This window comes from Crassostrea angulata, chromosome 3 (genome assembly GCF_025612915.1).
Source record: "Crassostrea angulata isolate pt1a10 chromosome 3, ASM2561291v2, whole genome shotgun sequence".
NCBI classification, from domain to species: Eukaryota; Metazoa; Mollusca; class Bivalvia; order Ostreida; family Ostreidae; genus Magallana; species Magallana angulata.
The window spans coordinates 6,997,405-7,015,383 of NC_069113.1; the positions used below are offsets into that span (position 1 = coordinate 6,997,405).

Below are 17,979 nucleotides of genomic sequence, written 5' to 3' on the forward strand. Positions count from 1 at the left end.
TATTGGGAGAGGGCGGTCTAAGTTATGGAAACTTGTGTCCAATCCCAATTGTATTTTTTTACAATAAAAATATGTTCAAATCAAATCAAATCAAATCAAGTAATCCGAACGATCCGGGTCATTTTTTTTAGTGTTGAATATTGAGACCAATTGTGTCACGCTTGAATAAAGACCGTAGTCTGTTGGAAAATGACCCGCATCGTAGAATTTTGATCACGAAACCGGTTCTAAATTCAACAGCAAATAAGCACATATAAATGAACATTTTTTACAGTGTATATCTTTGATTTACTCATTTAAGAATAATTACAATTTATTCATGTTTATAGTTTTTTAGATTGATATGTTTAATAAACGGTCTCTCTAAAACATGAACCATTTCACTGATTATGTCTAGAATTATCATATTAACCTTTCATGTAGTAAAATATTTGAAATATAATAGTACATGTAAAGTTTAGAATGCATGTATATAATCGCTATGATTGCAATATTAATATTTGAAAATGATGTCTGTTATAAGATTAATTTCTGTTGATTAACATGGTTACACGTGTATTATTTCTTCTAAAAATAACCTTTTTTTACATATTTGCTGAAGGGTAGTAAATACAAAAATCTGTAATATATCATTTTGTTTAATTTTGTATTTACATTTACCTAGCAATTTGAAATTATCGTATTGTAAATCGAAAAGTTTTTTTTTGGTGGGTGTAAATACAAAATTTACAGTATAACATATTGTGAATTTTGATTTTACAACCACTAAGTATATCTTAACTTTAATTCTTTAAATATTTTATGTACATCCGCCCGGTAAATTTCCAGCAAACTTTACAATACGACATATTTACACCTACTAGTAAACTTACGATATGACAAATTGATACACTAACAGTAACCACTTTATTATTTATAATTTAAAAACATGTACACGTGTATTTCGGAAACGTTTACTTAGTGGTTTTAGGCACGCTTCACGTACAATTTCATGCATATTCATTTCGGCACACATGTAACTGTCTAAATCCGTCTTGAATCTTATTTTTCATTAGTTTAGGCCATCCTGTGTATTTTTTATTAGTTGTTAAAGACTTTTTTTTCCAAAATAGGGTCGGTGGGTCGAAATAAAAATTCGACATATTTTCATAAAAGTTATAAGTGTAATAGTAATACAAAAACCGACTCGCTTCCAGCACTAAATATTGATAACAAAATATTATCCTAAAAATTTACCCTTTGTTAAAATATCATTTTATCTATTTTATATAATATGTTGATTTTTCTAGTGGATACAATTGTTTAGATAGATTCATTTACGGACACCACAAAAAATCCCCTCCCCCTAATTTCTGGAAAGGGTAGGTCGGTTTTGATAAACAACTAATAGAAATGGATTTATTTGGATAGTGTTATCATATGCTTGATAATTTTGCATGCTATTATAAATATGTGCAATAAAGAGGATTGAAAACATCTGGGGGGGGGGGGGGGGTTCTGGAAGAAAAATAATTTTGCATATTGGAATGTATAGCAACAGCTAGTTGCTGCCATTACCCAAACTCCATAATCATATCCTTAATTGGTTTATGAGATGTGATGGTATGCTAGACGCTGTTTCATTTTTTGATCAATATTGTTTTTATTCTTAATAAATATTTGAATGATACAATAAACATAAAATAAAATTTACATAAATAATAGGTATATAAATACACAATATACATACAAGGAATAGAACATTCATGTTAATATATAGATATAATTATGAAAGTATACACTATTTGTATTATAAATAATTATACCTTGATCTCAGGTGGAGAGAGGTAATATAGGCTATTTTTGCCCGCTGTTCAATCCATATTCACTTATATACTTAATAGAGAGCAGACAATGTTTAATAAAACGTTAACAGAGATAATGATTCCATCTTGTGTAAGATTTTAGTTGAATTTAATGAATATACACAATCATGTAACACGAACCTATTCTTCCTGTACAAATACATAAAACTGGTGTTGGGCACACATGTCCAGAATAAGTTACTGAACTTGACCACCTTCTTTCTACACAAATATATAATTAATATACTTATATAATTTTCAGAATATTGAATTTCTCAACTAGATATGTCGATATGGCATACTGCTTAAATTTTGGTTTTTTTAATTACTTATTCACATACTTTGCACATTCTATGTAGTAATAAAATTCGCTAGCAACAAAGGTTTTATTATCTTATAACAAACTCTCAAACTTCTCTGAAATAAGTATGCAGCGATCGGAAAGATTTTGCTTAAGAAAACTTATATCACATCTCTAATATAGGTTAAAAATATAGCTACATCCACATACATATAAAACTTAACAAACCAGGATCACTCGTGTGACATCTTAAACTATATATACTGGGTTCCTCTGACACATATATATATATTATTTTGGCATAAGAGTTTAAATGGAGAAGAATCTTTGTCAAAATCTACAATAAAGGATTCTTCATCATATCAAGCCTGATGAAAGAAGAAGGGAGAAGGATACTCAGGCATAGCCAGCCTAATAATAGGATGCTCCTCCAGCATACCCTACTTGTGGATAGCTTGATGTATGGTATCCTGTAAAAAATGATTTCATAGTTCAGTGAACACGATTCTGTTTTGCGAATTATAAAAAGAGAAATATTGCATTACTTAAAAATCAAATTGACTTACCTGAAACCATAGGTACAGAAATGGCGGAAGATTTCCCGTAACCGGTCATCTTTTTACCATATCCGCTCATCTTCTTTCCGTATCCGCCGTAGTGTTTCTTTCCATATCCAGATCCTCCGATGTGTCCCCCAATCATACCGCCCATTCCTCCAAATCCACTAGCGCCCGTAAATCCACCGACACCAGCGCCCATTCCTCCCATAAACCCACCAGCGTTCATTCCTTCGACGAATGGAGAAACGCCTCCCATTCCGAATCCTCCCCTCCTTGGCCCGCCAAGGAAGAAACCAAAGGAGTCGTCATCGAAGAAATCATCGTCGTAAAAGTCATCATCGTAAAAGTCATCATCGAAGAATCCATCATCAAAGATTCCATCATCCCCGCCAAATCCGACGATAAATGGTCCCCTGCGCCACTGGGCGGAACAGCTGGCCAAAAGGACGGCAGCCAAGGTCAAGGTCAGGAAGGACTTCATGGTTTCTACAGGAATACAGAACGCATATCTCATGGTAAAACGAAATACAAAACGCAGGGTAATAGAACATTTTACAATTCAAGTAAGTGTTTTTTTCAAAATGTAAAGATAACATTCGCTCATATTTGTTTCAAGATTACCTTTATTTTTGAATGGGAATGATGCAACTGTTTAAGTTTTAAATATGAGTTGGTTTTTTTTGAAAATCCTTTTTGAGCTCCAGCAAATAACACACTAATACTTACAATACTTACCGAGAGAGAAGAGACACTGGTATTTAACCACCGTTCGTTGGTCTATATAAAGGGTTCCATGCTGTAACGTACACGAGCTGTTTGGCATAGGGGTGTCGAGCAGACGTTATACATTGCTTATCGAACATGTCTGTCAATCGCTTCCCGATCCACAAAAATCCAAGCTTTAAGGGAAATCCCCTGTATGTGTGCAAAATCTATATGATTTTGCATCTAAGGCAATTTGAGGTTTACAGTTCAATGAATAGTCTGGATCCCGCCCCCGCCACCGTGTTTCACTTTGAAGTGATCTCAACGCTGCAGAGAGGGTCATATCAACCGAATGATGGTGTAATCTCTCTGAGGTTTCTCTAATCTTATTAAACAAGAATTCTTAATTTTCAAAATGTAAGAAAGTATAAGAAGTTTTGTAATATCAAAACGTGAATAAAAAATACGATACCTTTTAAATTATAGAGTCATGAAGCGCCTAATAAAGAAACAACCATACTTTTGATTTAAAAAACGACAAATTAATTCATAAGTTAGTTTTAAAGGATTTTGATATTTTTATTAGCTCGCCTGAGCCGAAGGCTCAAGTGAGCTTTTCTGATCAAGATTTGGCCATTGTCTGTCGTCGTTGGCGTCTCTTCTTCACCAGAACCAATGGGCTGATTTCAACCAAACTTGGCACAAACATCACTTGGTAAAGAGGATTAAAATTAATTTTGTTCAATGAAGGGCCACGTTTCTTTTAAAGGGGAGATAATTCAGAATTATTAAAAAATTGCTTGTATTTTTCAAAATCTTCTTCTTAGAGATGATTTGGCCAGTCAAGCTTAGATTTGTGTGGAAGCACCCTCAGTTAATGTGGATTCAAGTTTGTTCAAATCATGGTCCCTGGGGGGGGGGCAGAATAGGAGGATAAGGTTTTACATAAGAATAAAAGAGAAAATCTTTAAAAATCTTCTTCTCAAAAACCATGCATTTTGCCAGTCAAGTTCAAAGTGTGGAAGCAGCCTAAGGTAAATAGATGTAGATTCAGGTTTGTTCATAACAAGGTCCCCGGGGTTGGGCCACAATGAGGGAATGAGGTTTTAGAAAAGAATATATAGAGAAAATATTTAAGAATCTTTTTCTCAAATCAATCTGCCAGAAAAGTTCGAACTTTTGTGGATATTCTTTTAAAATCTTCTTATAACTATTAATAGTAGGCTAGAAAAATTTGAACTAGCTTGGAAGAATTTTATGGTGTAGATTCAAGTCTATTCCAATCATGGCCCCCGGGGGGTATTGGGCCATAATTGTGATGGGTCAAACTTTTACATACGAATGTATACAAAAAAATTCTTCTTGAAAATACTTCAGCCAAAAAAATTAAACTTGCGTGAAAGCACATGCTGTGCAGATTAAAGTTTGAACAAACTATGTTTCTTTGGAGAAACGTGGGGCCACAAACGGGTTTTTTTTTTTTACATCAGAAAAAAAAATACTAAAACAACAAAAGGAGCTTGGCATTTACCATGAAAATTATTGGGAAAAAATCGGCAGATCTTTTAACTTGTTGTTCAAGATCTACTGTATTAGTTGCTGGGATATTTTGATACTGTGTTACTGATTTGATCATAGTTATGACTATTGTTGCTCAGGTGAGCTATGTGGCCCCTGGACCTATTGTTTCATGAGGCATTCATTTTGGGACGAAATTTATTGTATCCACTACTTTCCTAGCAAGATATTTAAAATTCAATCCGCTTATGTTCAAATACTCCATTTTACGGGGAAAAATTCATTCAACTAAAATACCTTTAACAAATCAGAAATGCTTACAACAATAAATCGATCAAGACTGCATTAAAACTATTTTACAAAGTAACGAATGTGTAGTAACTTATCCGAAATCGAGAAATAAAACCCGTCCGACGTGAACATATCATGAATTAATTGATCAAGTTTATTTATAAGACCTACATGTATGATCATGATTTGATCAATAAAAACTTACGATAATTACGATAATCGTATATCTATTTTATCTTTTTTTTATACATTATTTACTAATATAAAAATTCAATCAAAGAGGCTCATATTAGTTTGAGAGAATAAGAACCGATTAAAATTCTACCCTCGCAACTTGCCTGAATGTTTTGGCATTCATTCTCGATACGGAATGAGATTTGCTATGGGGTTTTATTTTTTTTTATCTGCGATTTAATTTGTACAATGGTTATTGTTAAGATGAAAATATTAGCCTGTTCAAAACAACTAAGAAGGAATTTTAGGTTTGTGATAAATCTTGAGACTAATTTTCTAAACAGTACTTTTAAATTATTTTATTTTCAGACATAGGATGGACTGAGAATGACAGAAAGACAAAGTTTTTGTTGGTTTTCCTTGAAATTTTAGCCTGGCCAAATGTGTTTTTTATTGACGTTTTTTATTCGGTTAGGTTTGTGTTCTATCGTCTGTGGTTGTTCAATAGTTTGTCATAAAATATATGCGATAATTAGAAAATAAGGAATTGAAACATTCAACAGGAGGGTGTCTATCTAAAGGGTTTGCAAAGTTAATGACCTAGAAATTCGTCGACGGCTTCACAATAAAAATGCTAAGTTAAACTAGGTTCAGTTTATTGTTTTGGCGTCTGGAACTTAAAACATTATTTATTATACAAAATACTCAGTATTGCAAAAGTATTCATTTTCTACCAATTTTTTGCATTGTCTGATTGACAGTCGCGATTGTTCTATTCTTGTATGAAGTTAATTGATTAAGTTGATGAAATAAGTCTGGATAGTCTTTTAAACGTTTGTTTATTTATTTCTTTATTCTTATTTTATGATTAGTACAAGATAATCATAGACATAAAGTATATACAATAAACATTAAATAGAACATCCATCTTAATACATGTGGGAAGAGTAGACATTGCTTTAAAAATAAACAGATATTGTACTATACGATTTTAACTTTTTTGATATACATGAATATGATATAAACATATTGTTATCGTAGGAATATTCATCTGAGATCGGAACATAATTAGAAGATTAGACCACTCTCTCCATAAACAAATATTTATAGCATACAATAGAAATAAAATATACGCTTCATATATATGTCACTATAGTTTCCAAAACCATGGAAGTTTGAAACCATGATCATTCGTGGGACGTGTCTTTACATGTACACACCGGGAAATAAATAGCTTAAATCTTTTTATTGTTTATCACATTTTCAGCAAAGAAATCGCAGTAACCTTTCAAATACTACATTTATAGGTTACTCAATAGTTTTCTTTTTATGCTGTTGATTATAACATTGGCATATAGTAAAATAAAATATGCTGCACGGAACTTCAGACTGCGCACGCTTCATTCTTTATATGTATGTACTCGGGACAGAGATTCTACGCACAAGCTTATTGCTTTTGCGATACTTTAAAAAAAATACTGAAAATTAATGAAATATATTATATATGACAAAAACATACAAAATGAGCTTATATTATATCATTTTGATGCAATAATCTACAGAAAGTGCTCTGCCTAATTATATATTCGTAAATACATGAATTTTTAATACAATTCACCGCTTAACCTAAATAGTTAGTATTGACCCCCAAGTGAAGAAGAAAAGTAAGGGGTAGCTCCGGCATATCCTCCCTGGGAATAGGCAGATGCTCCGCTGTATCCACCCTGGGGATAGGAGTATGATCCGGCATATCCTCCCTGGGAATAGGCAGATGCTCCGCTGTATCCACCTTGGGGATAGGAGTATGATCCGGCATATCCTCCCTGGGAATAGGCAGATGCTCCGCTGTATCCTGCTTGGGGATATGATCCGGTATATCCTGCCTGGGAATAGGAGGAGGCTCCAGCATATCCTCCTGACGGATAGCCTGCTGTCTGGTATCCTTGAAAAATATAATATATAATTCAATATTTTCTTATCTGAAAGATTTTAAAATATTGATACTTAAAGAACAATTATGCTTACCTGAAATCATTGGTACACTCATTGCGGAAGATTTTCCGTATCCGGTCATCTTTTTACCATATCCGCTCATCTTCTTTCCGTATCCGCCGTAGTGTTTCTTTCCATATCCGGATCCTCCCATGCGTCCCCCAATCATACCGCCCATTCCTCCAAATCCACTAGCGCCCATAAATCCACCAACACCAGCGCTCATTCCTCCGACGAATGGAGAAACGCCTTCCATTCCGAATCCTCCCCTCCTTGGCCCGCCAAGGAAGAAACCAAAGGAGTCGTCATCGAAGAAATCATCGTCGTAGAAGTCATCATCGTAAAAGTCATCATCGAAGAATCCATCATCAAAGAGTCCATCATCCCCGCCAAAGCCGACGATAAATGGTCCCCTGCGCCACTGGGCGGAACAGCTGGCCAAAAGGACGGCAGCCAAGGTCAAGGTCAGGAAGGACTTCATGGTTTTAACCTAAAACAGAACGTTAAGATTTATTTACCTCTAACTGATAGAATTCATAAAGTGAATGGCTAAATTGGTTGCGTTAACTGTAAAAACCTTTTTTTATTTTACAGAAGTACAATGTATTTAGCGGTTTTTTTTTGTTTACTAGTGCTGCATGGTAGTTATAGTTTTACTTGGTGAAAAACACGTTAATGCTTACTGATAGTTGATCTACAGCGCGGTGTCCATCCACCGTACAGTAGGTTTTATATATAAGATTCCATGCTGTAATGTACACGCGGTATCTGTATGAAGGCCGCAATCATTAACATGTACATGTACCTCGGTTATAGAACATGTCTGACAGCTCTTCCTGATCTGTGATAATTAATGTTACCAAGGAATTCTTGCTATAATTTCTTCGCATAATCTATAGAATTTATATCATTCATATAATTATCCAAAGTTATAAATCATATAGTAATACAAATAAGTAATAACTTTATTAATTACTGATGCTCGTTAGCTACATAATTATAAATAGCTGTTTTCAAACAAGGGTATATACGTTAACATAATGTGTTGTTCAAAGGTTATGGTTTCCATGACTTTTATACATGTAATAACTTCATGAAATATCGAATACAATGCATAATTATTATTTAAAGAGTGTTGTCGAATGAAACAAAGAGATACATACAGGTATCCGTCTCATTTAGTCCCCTGGATGTGGACTATAAGGTCTGGAGAGAACACTGAAAGGCAAATCTTTCCAATTCAGTTCTACCTTAGTAATTTATAGTCGCGTTTAAGCTGACTGAATGGCAGGCTTTTATTTTGTGTTCGATTACATAGAGAATGTCATAATTTATTTTGCTCATGAATGTGCCCTAAATTAAATATATATTATATCGTTTAAAATTCCCTCTTTTTATTTTACAAGGAATATTTTGTGTTTACAAGGAATATTTTGCGTTTCAACTACACGTTAAAAATTAAAAATTAAGCTGCTTCCATGTTTTTTGTTTTTGTTTACACTTTCCAATTACGTGAAATAAATGATTTCATTTAATGCTTTTGAGGTTCACTGGAACATTTTCATCCTTAATTTAAAAATATTTTAACAAATCACATAATAAATCACATCAACTAACTTTCAAATATGGAAATAACTTTCATGAAACCAAAAGAAAAATGACTCTTGACAAACTCCAATTTAATTTGTAGGTCAGGGATGCGTTTGACAAAATAACTTCCTTCAAAGCCGTAAATCTTCACAGTTAAATAGACTGATCTTTTAAATGTAAATTCTCTACAAAACTATTTATATCAATCACTATCTATTATTGTATGAGCTACTGTTATTTAATTAAAACATTCGGTAGAAATGAAAAAAATAGCATTTATATAACTTAAAATACGGCAGCCTTGATTACAAGCCCTTTTTGAGCGGCCCGAGACATTAGAACTAATTCACGTCGAGACTTGTGTGTCTTTTTTTGACAGAACAAAACCCGAAACTGAGTACTTGTAATTAAAGCTTTATTGTAATCTGTCTCCTACTTTGATAACCTAGAAATACATTGTTAGAAAAAGATACGCTCTGTATTAATAACGTGTACTGCATATGATGATTATGTTGCAGGTGCCCGCTCCATGCATCTGACGTTATAATTTTTGAGTAATAAATACCCTATCAGGCTTAAGTGTAATCTAATACACAAGGTACCCATCGCCGCCATCCGTGGTTCCAGTAGTCTTTTATTCAATTTCAATGATTCCGATTGATAACAGAAAATTGAATTTTTGGTTAAATATATTTATTTGCATACAACAAAAATAACTGCGAATTTACAGACAAACAAATCTGGGTTGATATAGAGATCTTTGAACAATTATCTGCTATGATGATATATTCGTAATATTATTAATTTAATAATATACAGAAAATTATTTGTTACACAAGGAACCGAAATGAATTAAAATAACTAGATTCATTGCTAGTGTAAGTTTTGTCTGAGAATAACATATAACAACTGATAATGTCACAATGTAATTCCGCCAACAAAACTGTTGATTTCAGGGACGCAAGTGTGATGAAATATACACCGGAAGACGCCAGAAAATGAAACACATCCTACAAAATATTAAAATGAAAAGCGTATCATTAAAATGCACGTATAACATAATAAAACATTTTTTTTAAAATCGTAAATAAGTTAGATCAAGAGTCTTGATTCATACCTTGACTTGCCCTATCATCCTCATCCATATAAGTTAACCTACAAAAATAATACGTTGACAGTAAACTGGTCATTGTAGTCTCAAAAAACAAAACAACAAACAAAATACAAATATCAATGATTGATAATATCAAATAGCTTAATTAACAAAATTATAACAATAAAAATTTTAATGCTTAAAACAATTTGCCATTATGGCGTTAATCTTCCATCAATAAATAATTCTGCGACGGTTTTTACTTTTTTAAGTTAGGTTTATTTCAAGTAACATGTATTTAAGACATTTTTCACAAACAGCATAATTTTATAAAGTGAATGGGTGCAATCTTTCCGGGAAAATATTCTAGGAAACCCTGAAAACAGTCACGTGGGCTTAACAGAATTTTCACCGGTGTAGTGTGAAAGCAAAATAATAATGTCAGTATATTAACTATAAAATGATAGACAAAGCAGAAAGTAGTTAAGAAAAAAAGGCATTAGTAAGAAAATTAAACAGCTAGTAATGTAAGTAGTTTCTTTTCTTGAGAGGAAAACATGGTCCTATGTTACTCCGTCACACACCAAACTTACCAAATATATACCTATCATTTCTCAATACGACTTCGAATGGCCTGAAAGTTAAAGGACGTGCGTTAAGGTTAACGTTAGGCTTTGACATCACTTACCATACAACATTCCGGGGCGGGGTGGAAAAGGTCCTATAAAAGGTGGAGGAAGTCCACCCCCGATAAAGCGACGTCCACCACCGATAAAAGCCGGTGGGGGAGGTATAATGACGCCAGAGGGGTTCGGACCCAAACCACCTCTTGCAAGGAAAGGGCCAGCGAAAGACAATGCAAGAAGAGGATATCCTGTGATGAAATTCCCAATTTGACCAAATATATTGGTACTTTGAGATAAGATTGTAGTTGCCATTCCCAAAATTAGCAGAGTTTTAATGCAAATCTTCATTGTGCTGATGAAAAATGAAGAAAAATGTATCAATTACCATCTACTAAACCCCATGTAACTACAACCATCATCTATGTGTCGGGCGGGTTCAGGACTGGGTAGGAGGGAGTTGGATAGTGTTTTTATATTTCAGATGGTGATGATGAAAACTCGAAAAATACACTAATTTTTTCCGACAGATTTACTCAACAAAACACTTATTTCAAATCAGTGCGAGAATTTTCCCAGTAAAAAAACAGCTCTACAGAACTGCATTATAATCAAGAATTCCTATTTCCTTACCATGTCGTACGACGAAGATTGGAGGAGGAGGAGGTCTCATGAAGGGCATCATGGGAAAAGGTCTTCGGAAGAATGGCGGCGGAGGAGGGAATGGGGGTCTGCTGAGCATTAACCCGGAGGGATTCGGACCCAAACTATTAGCGGCAATAAATGGAGCTGCAGCCGCAATCGCAAACCAGGGGTAGGTAGTTATCACTCTTCTTATTGTGTCGCCTATTCCAAAAGTATTTGTTGTGGTTTGTGATAACGACTGCCCAACCAGGGACAGAACCAGTAATAAACACACTCCTCGTCTCATTTTCTGCAAAAAAGGGAAAACGGTTCTCCAGTTTCCTTTCCATTTTCTCCGAAACCAGACAAAAAGGACAGAACAATAAATCCGCCACCTAAGCTACCGACGAAAACGAATGCACGACTGTAAAAGGTAAGTTCCTTGTACAGTACATAGACTAATGTACAACAGCATAAAACGGCACAACATACGGACAGTTGGGACATCTCGCACCTGCCAAAACCCGTAGTTGATGACACCTATAAGTTTGAGAAGTACACTTTGGGATGCAGATTAACGACATAAGACAAAACAACATAAAAATGACATCACAGTATTACTGCATGTGGTAACAACACAGGATTAAAGCTCGTAATGGTCGGGTTTGAACACGGAGAGTTTGTAGATTGTACATCGGATCATATTAAGCAGACAGTACAGTTATGAAACAGATAAAGCAAATGCCAATATATGAAACATAGAGCAGACACTAAAAACAACTGAGGATGACACATTCAAACAAATTGAGCAGATACCACAACGTCACTTTGATGCTTGTTACTCTGTGTTTAGAAGACGCTTTAAAACGCAAACCACACTCCACAATATTATTACAGTTTACAGTTGTTAGGGGAACACATAGATGATGATGGTGTAGATGCAGGGATAAAATAACGACACAAAACAATTATTAAACATACATACATACATACATAAAAGCAAACTATACAATCACAAAATGATGAGATTATTACAAATTGACAACGGACAACAAGAATTATATTCATCATTAAAAAACATAAATAAATTCATAAAAATAATTTTTCTGGATTTTTTTGTTTCAATTCTATAGTCAAAATTGATACCATGGCTACTTTTTAAATTAATTCTGATGAGAAATCCTTTTTAAAGACGGTTTAATTCAAATTAACACGCTTGCACATTTTATCAGAAGAGTAGTCCTATCACAATACATGTTGAATATTACAGACAGTAATCCAATCGAGCACTACTCCAATAAAAATAACTCGGCTGTTCCGGGCCTTACCTGGCAGCTTGCAAATCCTGTGGCAAATGCGAGATGAGTACCGTTGGACATCATTTTATACATCGAAAAAATAAATATGCAAATATTGACAATTAATGTACGCGGGGACAGCTTTCACCATAAGAAAGACCAGGGGGAACAGATTACTTTCAGCACTAAAGCCGAAGTCTGCAATAAAAGGCCTCACTTTTTGTGGTCGTAAATGTCCGCTTCACCATATATGATGTTCCTGATCCAAAGTAGGTCAAAGTCTTGAATCATCTGCCACGGGACAATTGACTTTTTAGGATACGTAGATGATTTATTGACCTAGATGCAACATTCTTTTACTTATCTCAGTTGACCATTCAAAAGTGAACCCTCGCCAATATTTCTGGTTTTCCAAATTACGGTGATAATAAGAGGACAATGCTGGAAATAAGTAAAACGTATAAATCAATGCACCTGGTTAATTGAGGCGGATCAAACTTTCAATGATTTTATTCTCATTGTCAAATTTTTTTTGGCGTTAAGATACTTTATAAAATTAGAATGTATTCAAAATAGACAATAATATACGAATTTAAGCGTCTAAAATGGTGAACTTTACTTAATACAAAGAAAACATCGTCCTTGATATTAGTAAGGTCACGATATTTTTTTTATCTGATTTTGTCAGTGTTGTGTTGTTTTCTGGTTGGGTTTATAAAATATAGGAAGAAGGATATATATTTTATTAGTGTAGTCTCCACGTACTGGAAATTTTCTTTGATGTATTTGATTTAAGTTTCAATTCAATGAATATTTTACCTTTTAAGTGATTAGTTAGTCACCATATATTTGTATAAAAAGACTACTGTTACATGATGTATTTCTACTAGATATATTCTTTTTATTTAAATAGTTTCTTAATAACGGTTATAATCCCAACCCTCAACTAGATCAAATCATTTTCTATATTGACTCATTTGTAAATCAGAGAAACATTGAAGATAATTAACTAGAATATGACTTTCAGAATATAACAGCATGTATGGTTGTATCTCCAATTTAAGATACTTAATATTTCAATCCTAATGATTATGATAATGGAGAAGCTTTCAAAAATCGTGTAAGGGGTTAGGTGGTCGACAAACTTCCCACCAAATATACCTTAAACTCTTTAATATTTTTTTGGTCATAAACTGTTATTTGGTAAAGAAAAATGGTGATATTTTAATTTTAAAATTGAAGATTTTCCTATGTTATGATACAGAGATTTTCATCTCAAGGAAAGTCTGACTAAAGATGGATGCGACAATCCAATCCTTTTATAATTTTTTCTATAAACTTTCAATCCGCCTTATCTCTTTGCATGGATTTCATATATGTAAAAGGTGAATTGAATAAGAATTTAAAAAAAACAACAGTTTGGCTTTGATTTTAATAAAGTAATGCAAAATTAAAGATTTTAGTACGGTCAATATATTCCCCCTTTTTACCAATCATTTATTTGAAAAAATATATTGCAATAAGCTTGATGTCAGTCATCATTGTCCAAAAGATGCTTTTCTCTCATGAAGTCATTTACTCATTTTTTTTTTCAAAAAAAAATTGTTTTTCCTTAGGTCTTGTTGTAAATTTTGAATTTACCGGGTGGCAGTAAATAAAAAATTTAAAGCATGACGATTTTGTATTTACTGCCACCCGGTAAATTCAAAATTTACAACATGACATTTCATATACATGTTTAACCTTTGCAGTAATAGAGGTATTCTACCATATTTGTGGTTGATTTTTTTCAAACCACGTAACCCTACAGGCACGTAGCATGAGGGGGGCCTGACCCCAGCCCCCCCCCCCCCCCACACACTTTTTTTCGCAGCAACAATTTTTTTAAAATTTACATATAAAAAATTGAATTATCATGGAGTTGGCCCCCCCCCCCCCCCCACTTTTTGGGAGTATGTAAAAAATTGATATGAAAATAAGGAAATAAGGAGTGAAATTGAAGTTATATGTTATATACTATTTGGTTCTCCATACTTCATACTTGGCACGAATTCCTTGATTGATTGGTCAATAAACACTTGCACTACTGTAGTGTTCTGTTTTCCTTCGTTTCATATATAGTTCAATATATGCACAGTCTGCTTGGTCATCAGTACTGATGGACGAAGTTGGTTATGCTGCAAGTTTTTAGGAAATGCATTTAATTGTTTTGTAAACTATTTTCCCTTTTAAATCGTAGTTTAAAATTTTTAGAAAATGTATCCTTTCTGTAGACAAATGGACTTTTGAATTGCTTAAAATTCTTCAAACAAAGAGTAACATTTTCAAAAAAAGAACACAAGAACTCATAAAACCCATTTAGGCTCGCTCCGGTCACATTTGACCAGTAAGCCAATTTTTACTTCATTATAACATCGATTATGCGTGTAGTTTACGCAGTCTATGTCCATGTGTCTGTACATGTATAGAGAATCAAACTACATATATATGCTGGAAAGAAGTTTGGCATCTAACAACCATTATATGTCAGTTTTACTCGGTTGGCTTAGTTTATAATTGGAGGCTTTAGTCGAGCGATAGTCGAGTACTCGATGATTTAAGCGTATTTGAAACTGTCATTTTTTTAAATCAAATAATGTTACTGCCACATTGTCCTCGTCTTAAATCAAAGAAAATTTAAAAATTTATGATAACATTTACTAGATGTATTTGATTAAAAATAAATTGGAAATTATTTCCTATAAATATCCGTTAGAAAATGTTCTGGCTTTTCCCTTTTCTCGAGACTCTTACATTTAATTGAGCTCCGTATCATCTTGGGCAAATCAAATGTGACCTGTTCTACGGTACTTATTCATTGTCCTTGCCTTATCAACAATCAAAGATTAATAATTATAAAATCAAACATCTTAATTAAAATAATTATTGATATGATTAAAGTTTTGGTTATACATATGAAAACATCTAATCCAATAAATAACTAATTAGAAGAAACGGAAATTGTTCTCAAGTAACGGTATATGTCTGTCTAAGTAAATCAGAAGGATTAATTATTAGCCGCTTTAAAAATACACAAGGGATGTCGATGGAAAAATCGTAACTTACGGATCAAACATATGCATGTCGATAAAAGAAAAACTGTTATCAACATTCGTAGAACAAAAACTGCCGTGTTAAGAAAAAAATAACATTTTAAAATGCTGTTAATATGGTGGCATATCTCTGCCCCTTGTGTGCAAGTTATTTTTCTATCAAATATGTCGACATGCAATATAAATATGTTAATATGCAAGAAAATTGCAGTCAGATAAGAATTATACAAAACCTCAAAAATTCTCAAATATCGCCCACCTGTGACATCCAAGATGCTACCTTTTTATGTCAACATGCAACTTATTTATGTTAAAATGCAAGATGAATATGCTGACATGCAATTTATTTATGTCAACATGCAACTTATTTATGTCGACATGCAACTTCTTTATGTCGACATGCAACTTATTTAGGTCAACATGCAACTTATTTATGTCAACATGCAACTTACTTATGTTTACATGCGAGATAAATATGTTGACATGCAACTTAGCTATGTTTACATGCGAGATAAATACGTTGACATGCAACTTATAAGTTGTATGTCAACATTACTAAGTTACATGTCAACATAAATATGTTGCATGTCAACATATTTATCTTACATGCTAACATAACTAAGTTGCATGTCGACATAAATAAGTTGCATGTTAACATAAAGAAGTTGCATGTTAACATTAATAAGTTGCATGTTGACATCAGTAGGTAGCGTATCTAGCATCTTGGATGTCACATGTTGGCGATATTTGAGATTTTTTAAAACTCTTATTTGATTGCATTTTTCTTGCATGTCAACATAGTTATGTTGCATGTTGACATAACTATCTTGCATGTCAACATCTTTATCTTGCATGTTGACATAATTAATTGAAAAATTTCTTGCACAGAAGGGGCAGAGATATGCCACAATATGTTTACTTTATTACGAGTAATCTACTAAGAAAATTTTTGTCGATGATCGATGTGACTGAGCGATAGTCGAGTACTCGTTGACATCCCTAAAACATATTCAAATAGAATATTTGTGTATTGAGGTTTTCATATTCTTTATTATAATTTGATTACTTCTATACCAAAATGTGTGTGAATTAGGTTGATATTGTTTTTTATTGAGGTTTTAAGTCAGTCAGTACTTACTTTGTTCTAAAACAAGAGATATTTGCGAAACACTTATGCTCCCTCCCTTGGAGACCTCTGCAAAGAAAATGAACGGAAACTGTAAGTTGCAAATTGAAATTTTTCTAAGCCCAAGGTGCATAATTCTGTTGAAATTTCTCAATCGTAGCCAAAAACGAACTTGACCTAGATATTTTTATGATAAAGTAGATGATATCCCGCGCAAGTGCGGAAATTAACACTTTTTTTTAAATTTACAATTTACTTATTTACATGTATTTATTATTTCATGTATTTGCAACCGAATATTTATTTTAAAGCAAAGTTGTCAGATATAAAGTATTTGCTGAATGGTTAACTCGTCCTTCACTTTCCGCCATGGTGTTAACTATTCTAACCGCGTTCCCGGGTACCCCGTTCAGGAAAGTTCTTCCAATCAAACCTAAAATCGCATAAAATTCATCCATTTTATTTATAAGAATTAAAAAAAAAAATAACCACAAATTACCGACCTCGAATGTATCTGCCTGAGAAGCAAGTTGAACTCGCCCTGTCTTCCCGCGTCCTTGGTTACCCCGTTCTAGAAAGTTCTATCCCAATTTCTCACCAGAGGTCGTGCTTCGCAAGCGTCTATCCATTAAAACTAAAATCGCGCATTCAAGAAACGAACCAACTCGTTTCATTTATTCAACATTTGTCAAATCTTAATTTCTTTGTATATATTAAATACGTTCCCAGTAAATATATTCACTCTTTGCGTAATCATTCAATATTAATAATTTATATTATTGCAAGCGCGTCCACCACCTTACTCTCATTTTCTGCTATTTCGGGCTTGTTTATCGAAAATGAAAGTAGGTTTTTTATTTATTTCTCAATCATTTATCAGGTAAAATTCATTTATAGCTTACGGACATCATAACACACGTGTTGAAATACTAAAGCAGCTACTCTTGGGAAGGCGTTTCGTAGTTTATTGGCAAAATGTATCAAACTTCATATCAGTATGTACAACCTCTGCGAAAAAAATGAACGGAAACTGCAAAAATTAAAATATTTTAAGTCCAAGGTGCTTAATTCTCTTAAAAATCTCTTCGATTCTACCCAAATTTAAAGTTAAACCAGATATTCTTAAAAGTGTTTGCAAAATTTGATTT

General features: G+C 33.3%; 2 protein-coding genes and 1 long non-coding RNA gene across 3 annotated transcripts; all 3 read right to left on the bottom strand.

Annotated features, from left to right (window-relative positions):
* Positions 1–1,671: 1,671 nt before the first annotated feature.
* Positions 1,672–3,576, bottom strand: LOC128179085 (ATP-dependent RNA helicase A-like). Its single transcript, XM_052846579.1, has 3 exons — positions 3,441–3,576; positions 2,712–3,191; positions 1,672–2,615 (listed from the first exon to the last, which is right to left on the bottom strand). Exons 1-3 carry the CDS (start codon positions 3,526–3,528, stop codon positions 2,557–2,559), a joined length of 627 nt encoding a protein of 208 aa, XP_052702539.1. The 5' UTR covers positions 3,529–3,576; the 3' UTR covers positions 1,672–2,556.
* Positions 3,577–6,810: 3,234 nt separating this feature from the next.
* LOC128178583 (ATP-dependent RNA helicase A-like) lies at positions 6,811–8,203 on the bottom strand. The gene is made up of 3 exons (XM_052845829.1): positions 8,069–8,203; positions 7,419–7,875; positions 6,811–7,335 (listed from the first exon to the last, which is right to left on the bottom strand). The coding sequence occupies exons 2-3, from the start codon at positions 7,864–7,866 to the stop codon at positions 7,028–7,030; spliced, it is 756 nt and encodes a 251-aa protein (XP_052701789.1). The 5' UTR covers positions 7,867–7,875; positions 8,069–8,203; the 3' UTR covers positions 6,811–7,027.
* Positions 8,204–9,651: 1,448 nt separating this feature from the next.
* Positions 9,652–17,349, bottom strand: LOC128178784 (uncharacterized). The gene is made up of 6 exons (XR_008242993.1): positions 17,335–17,349; positions 16,844–16,900; positions 12,644–13,054; positions 11,325–11,625; positions 10,093–10,130; positions 9,652–9,985 (listed from the first exon to the last, which is right to left on the bottom strand). It is a non-coding gene; the product is annotated as an uncharacterized LOC128178784 (long non-coding RNA).
* Positions 17,350–17,979: the final 630 nt, after the last annotated feature.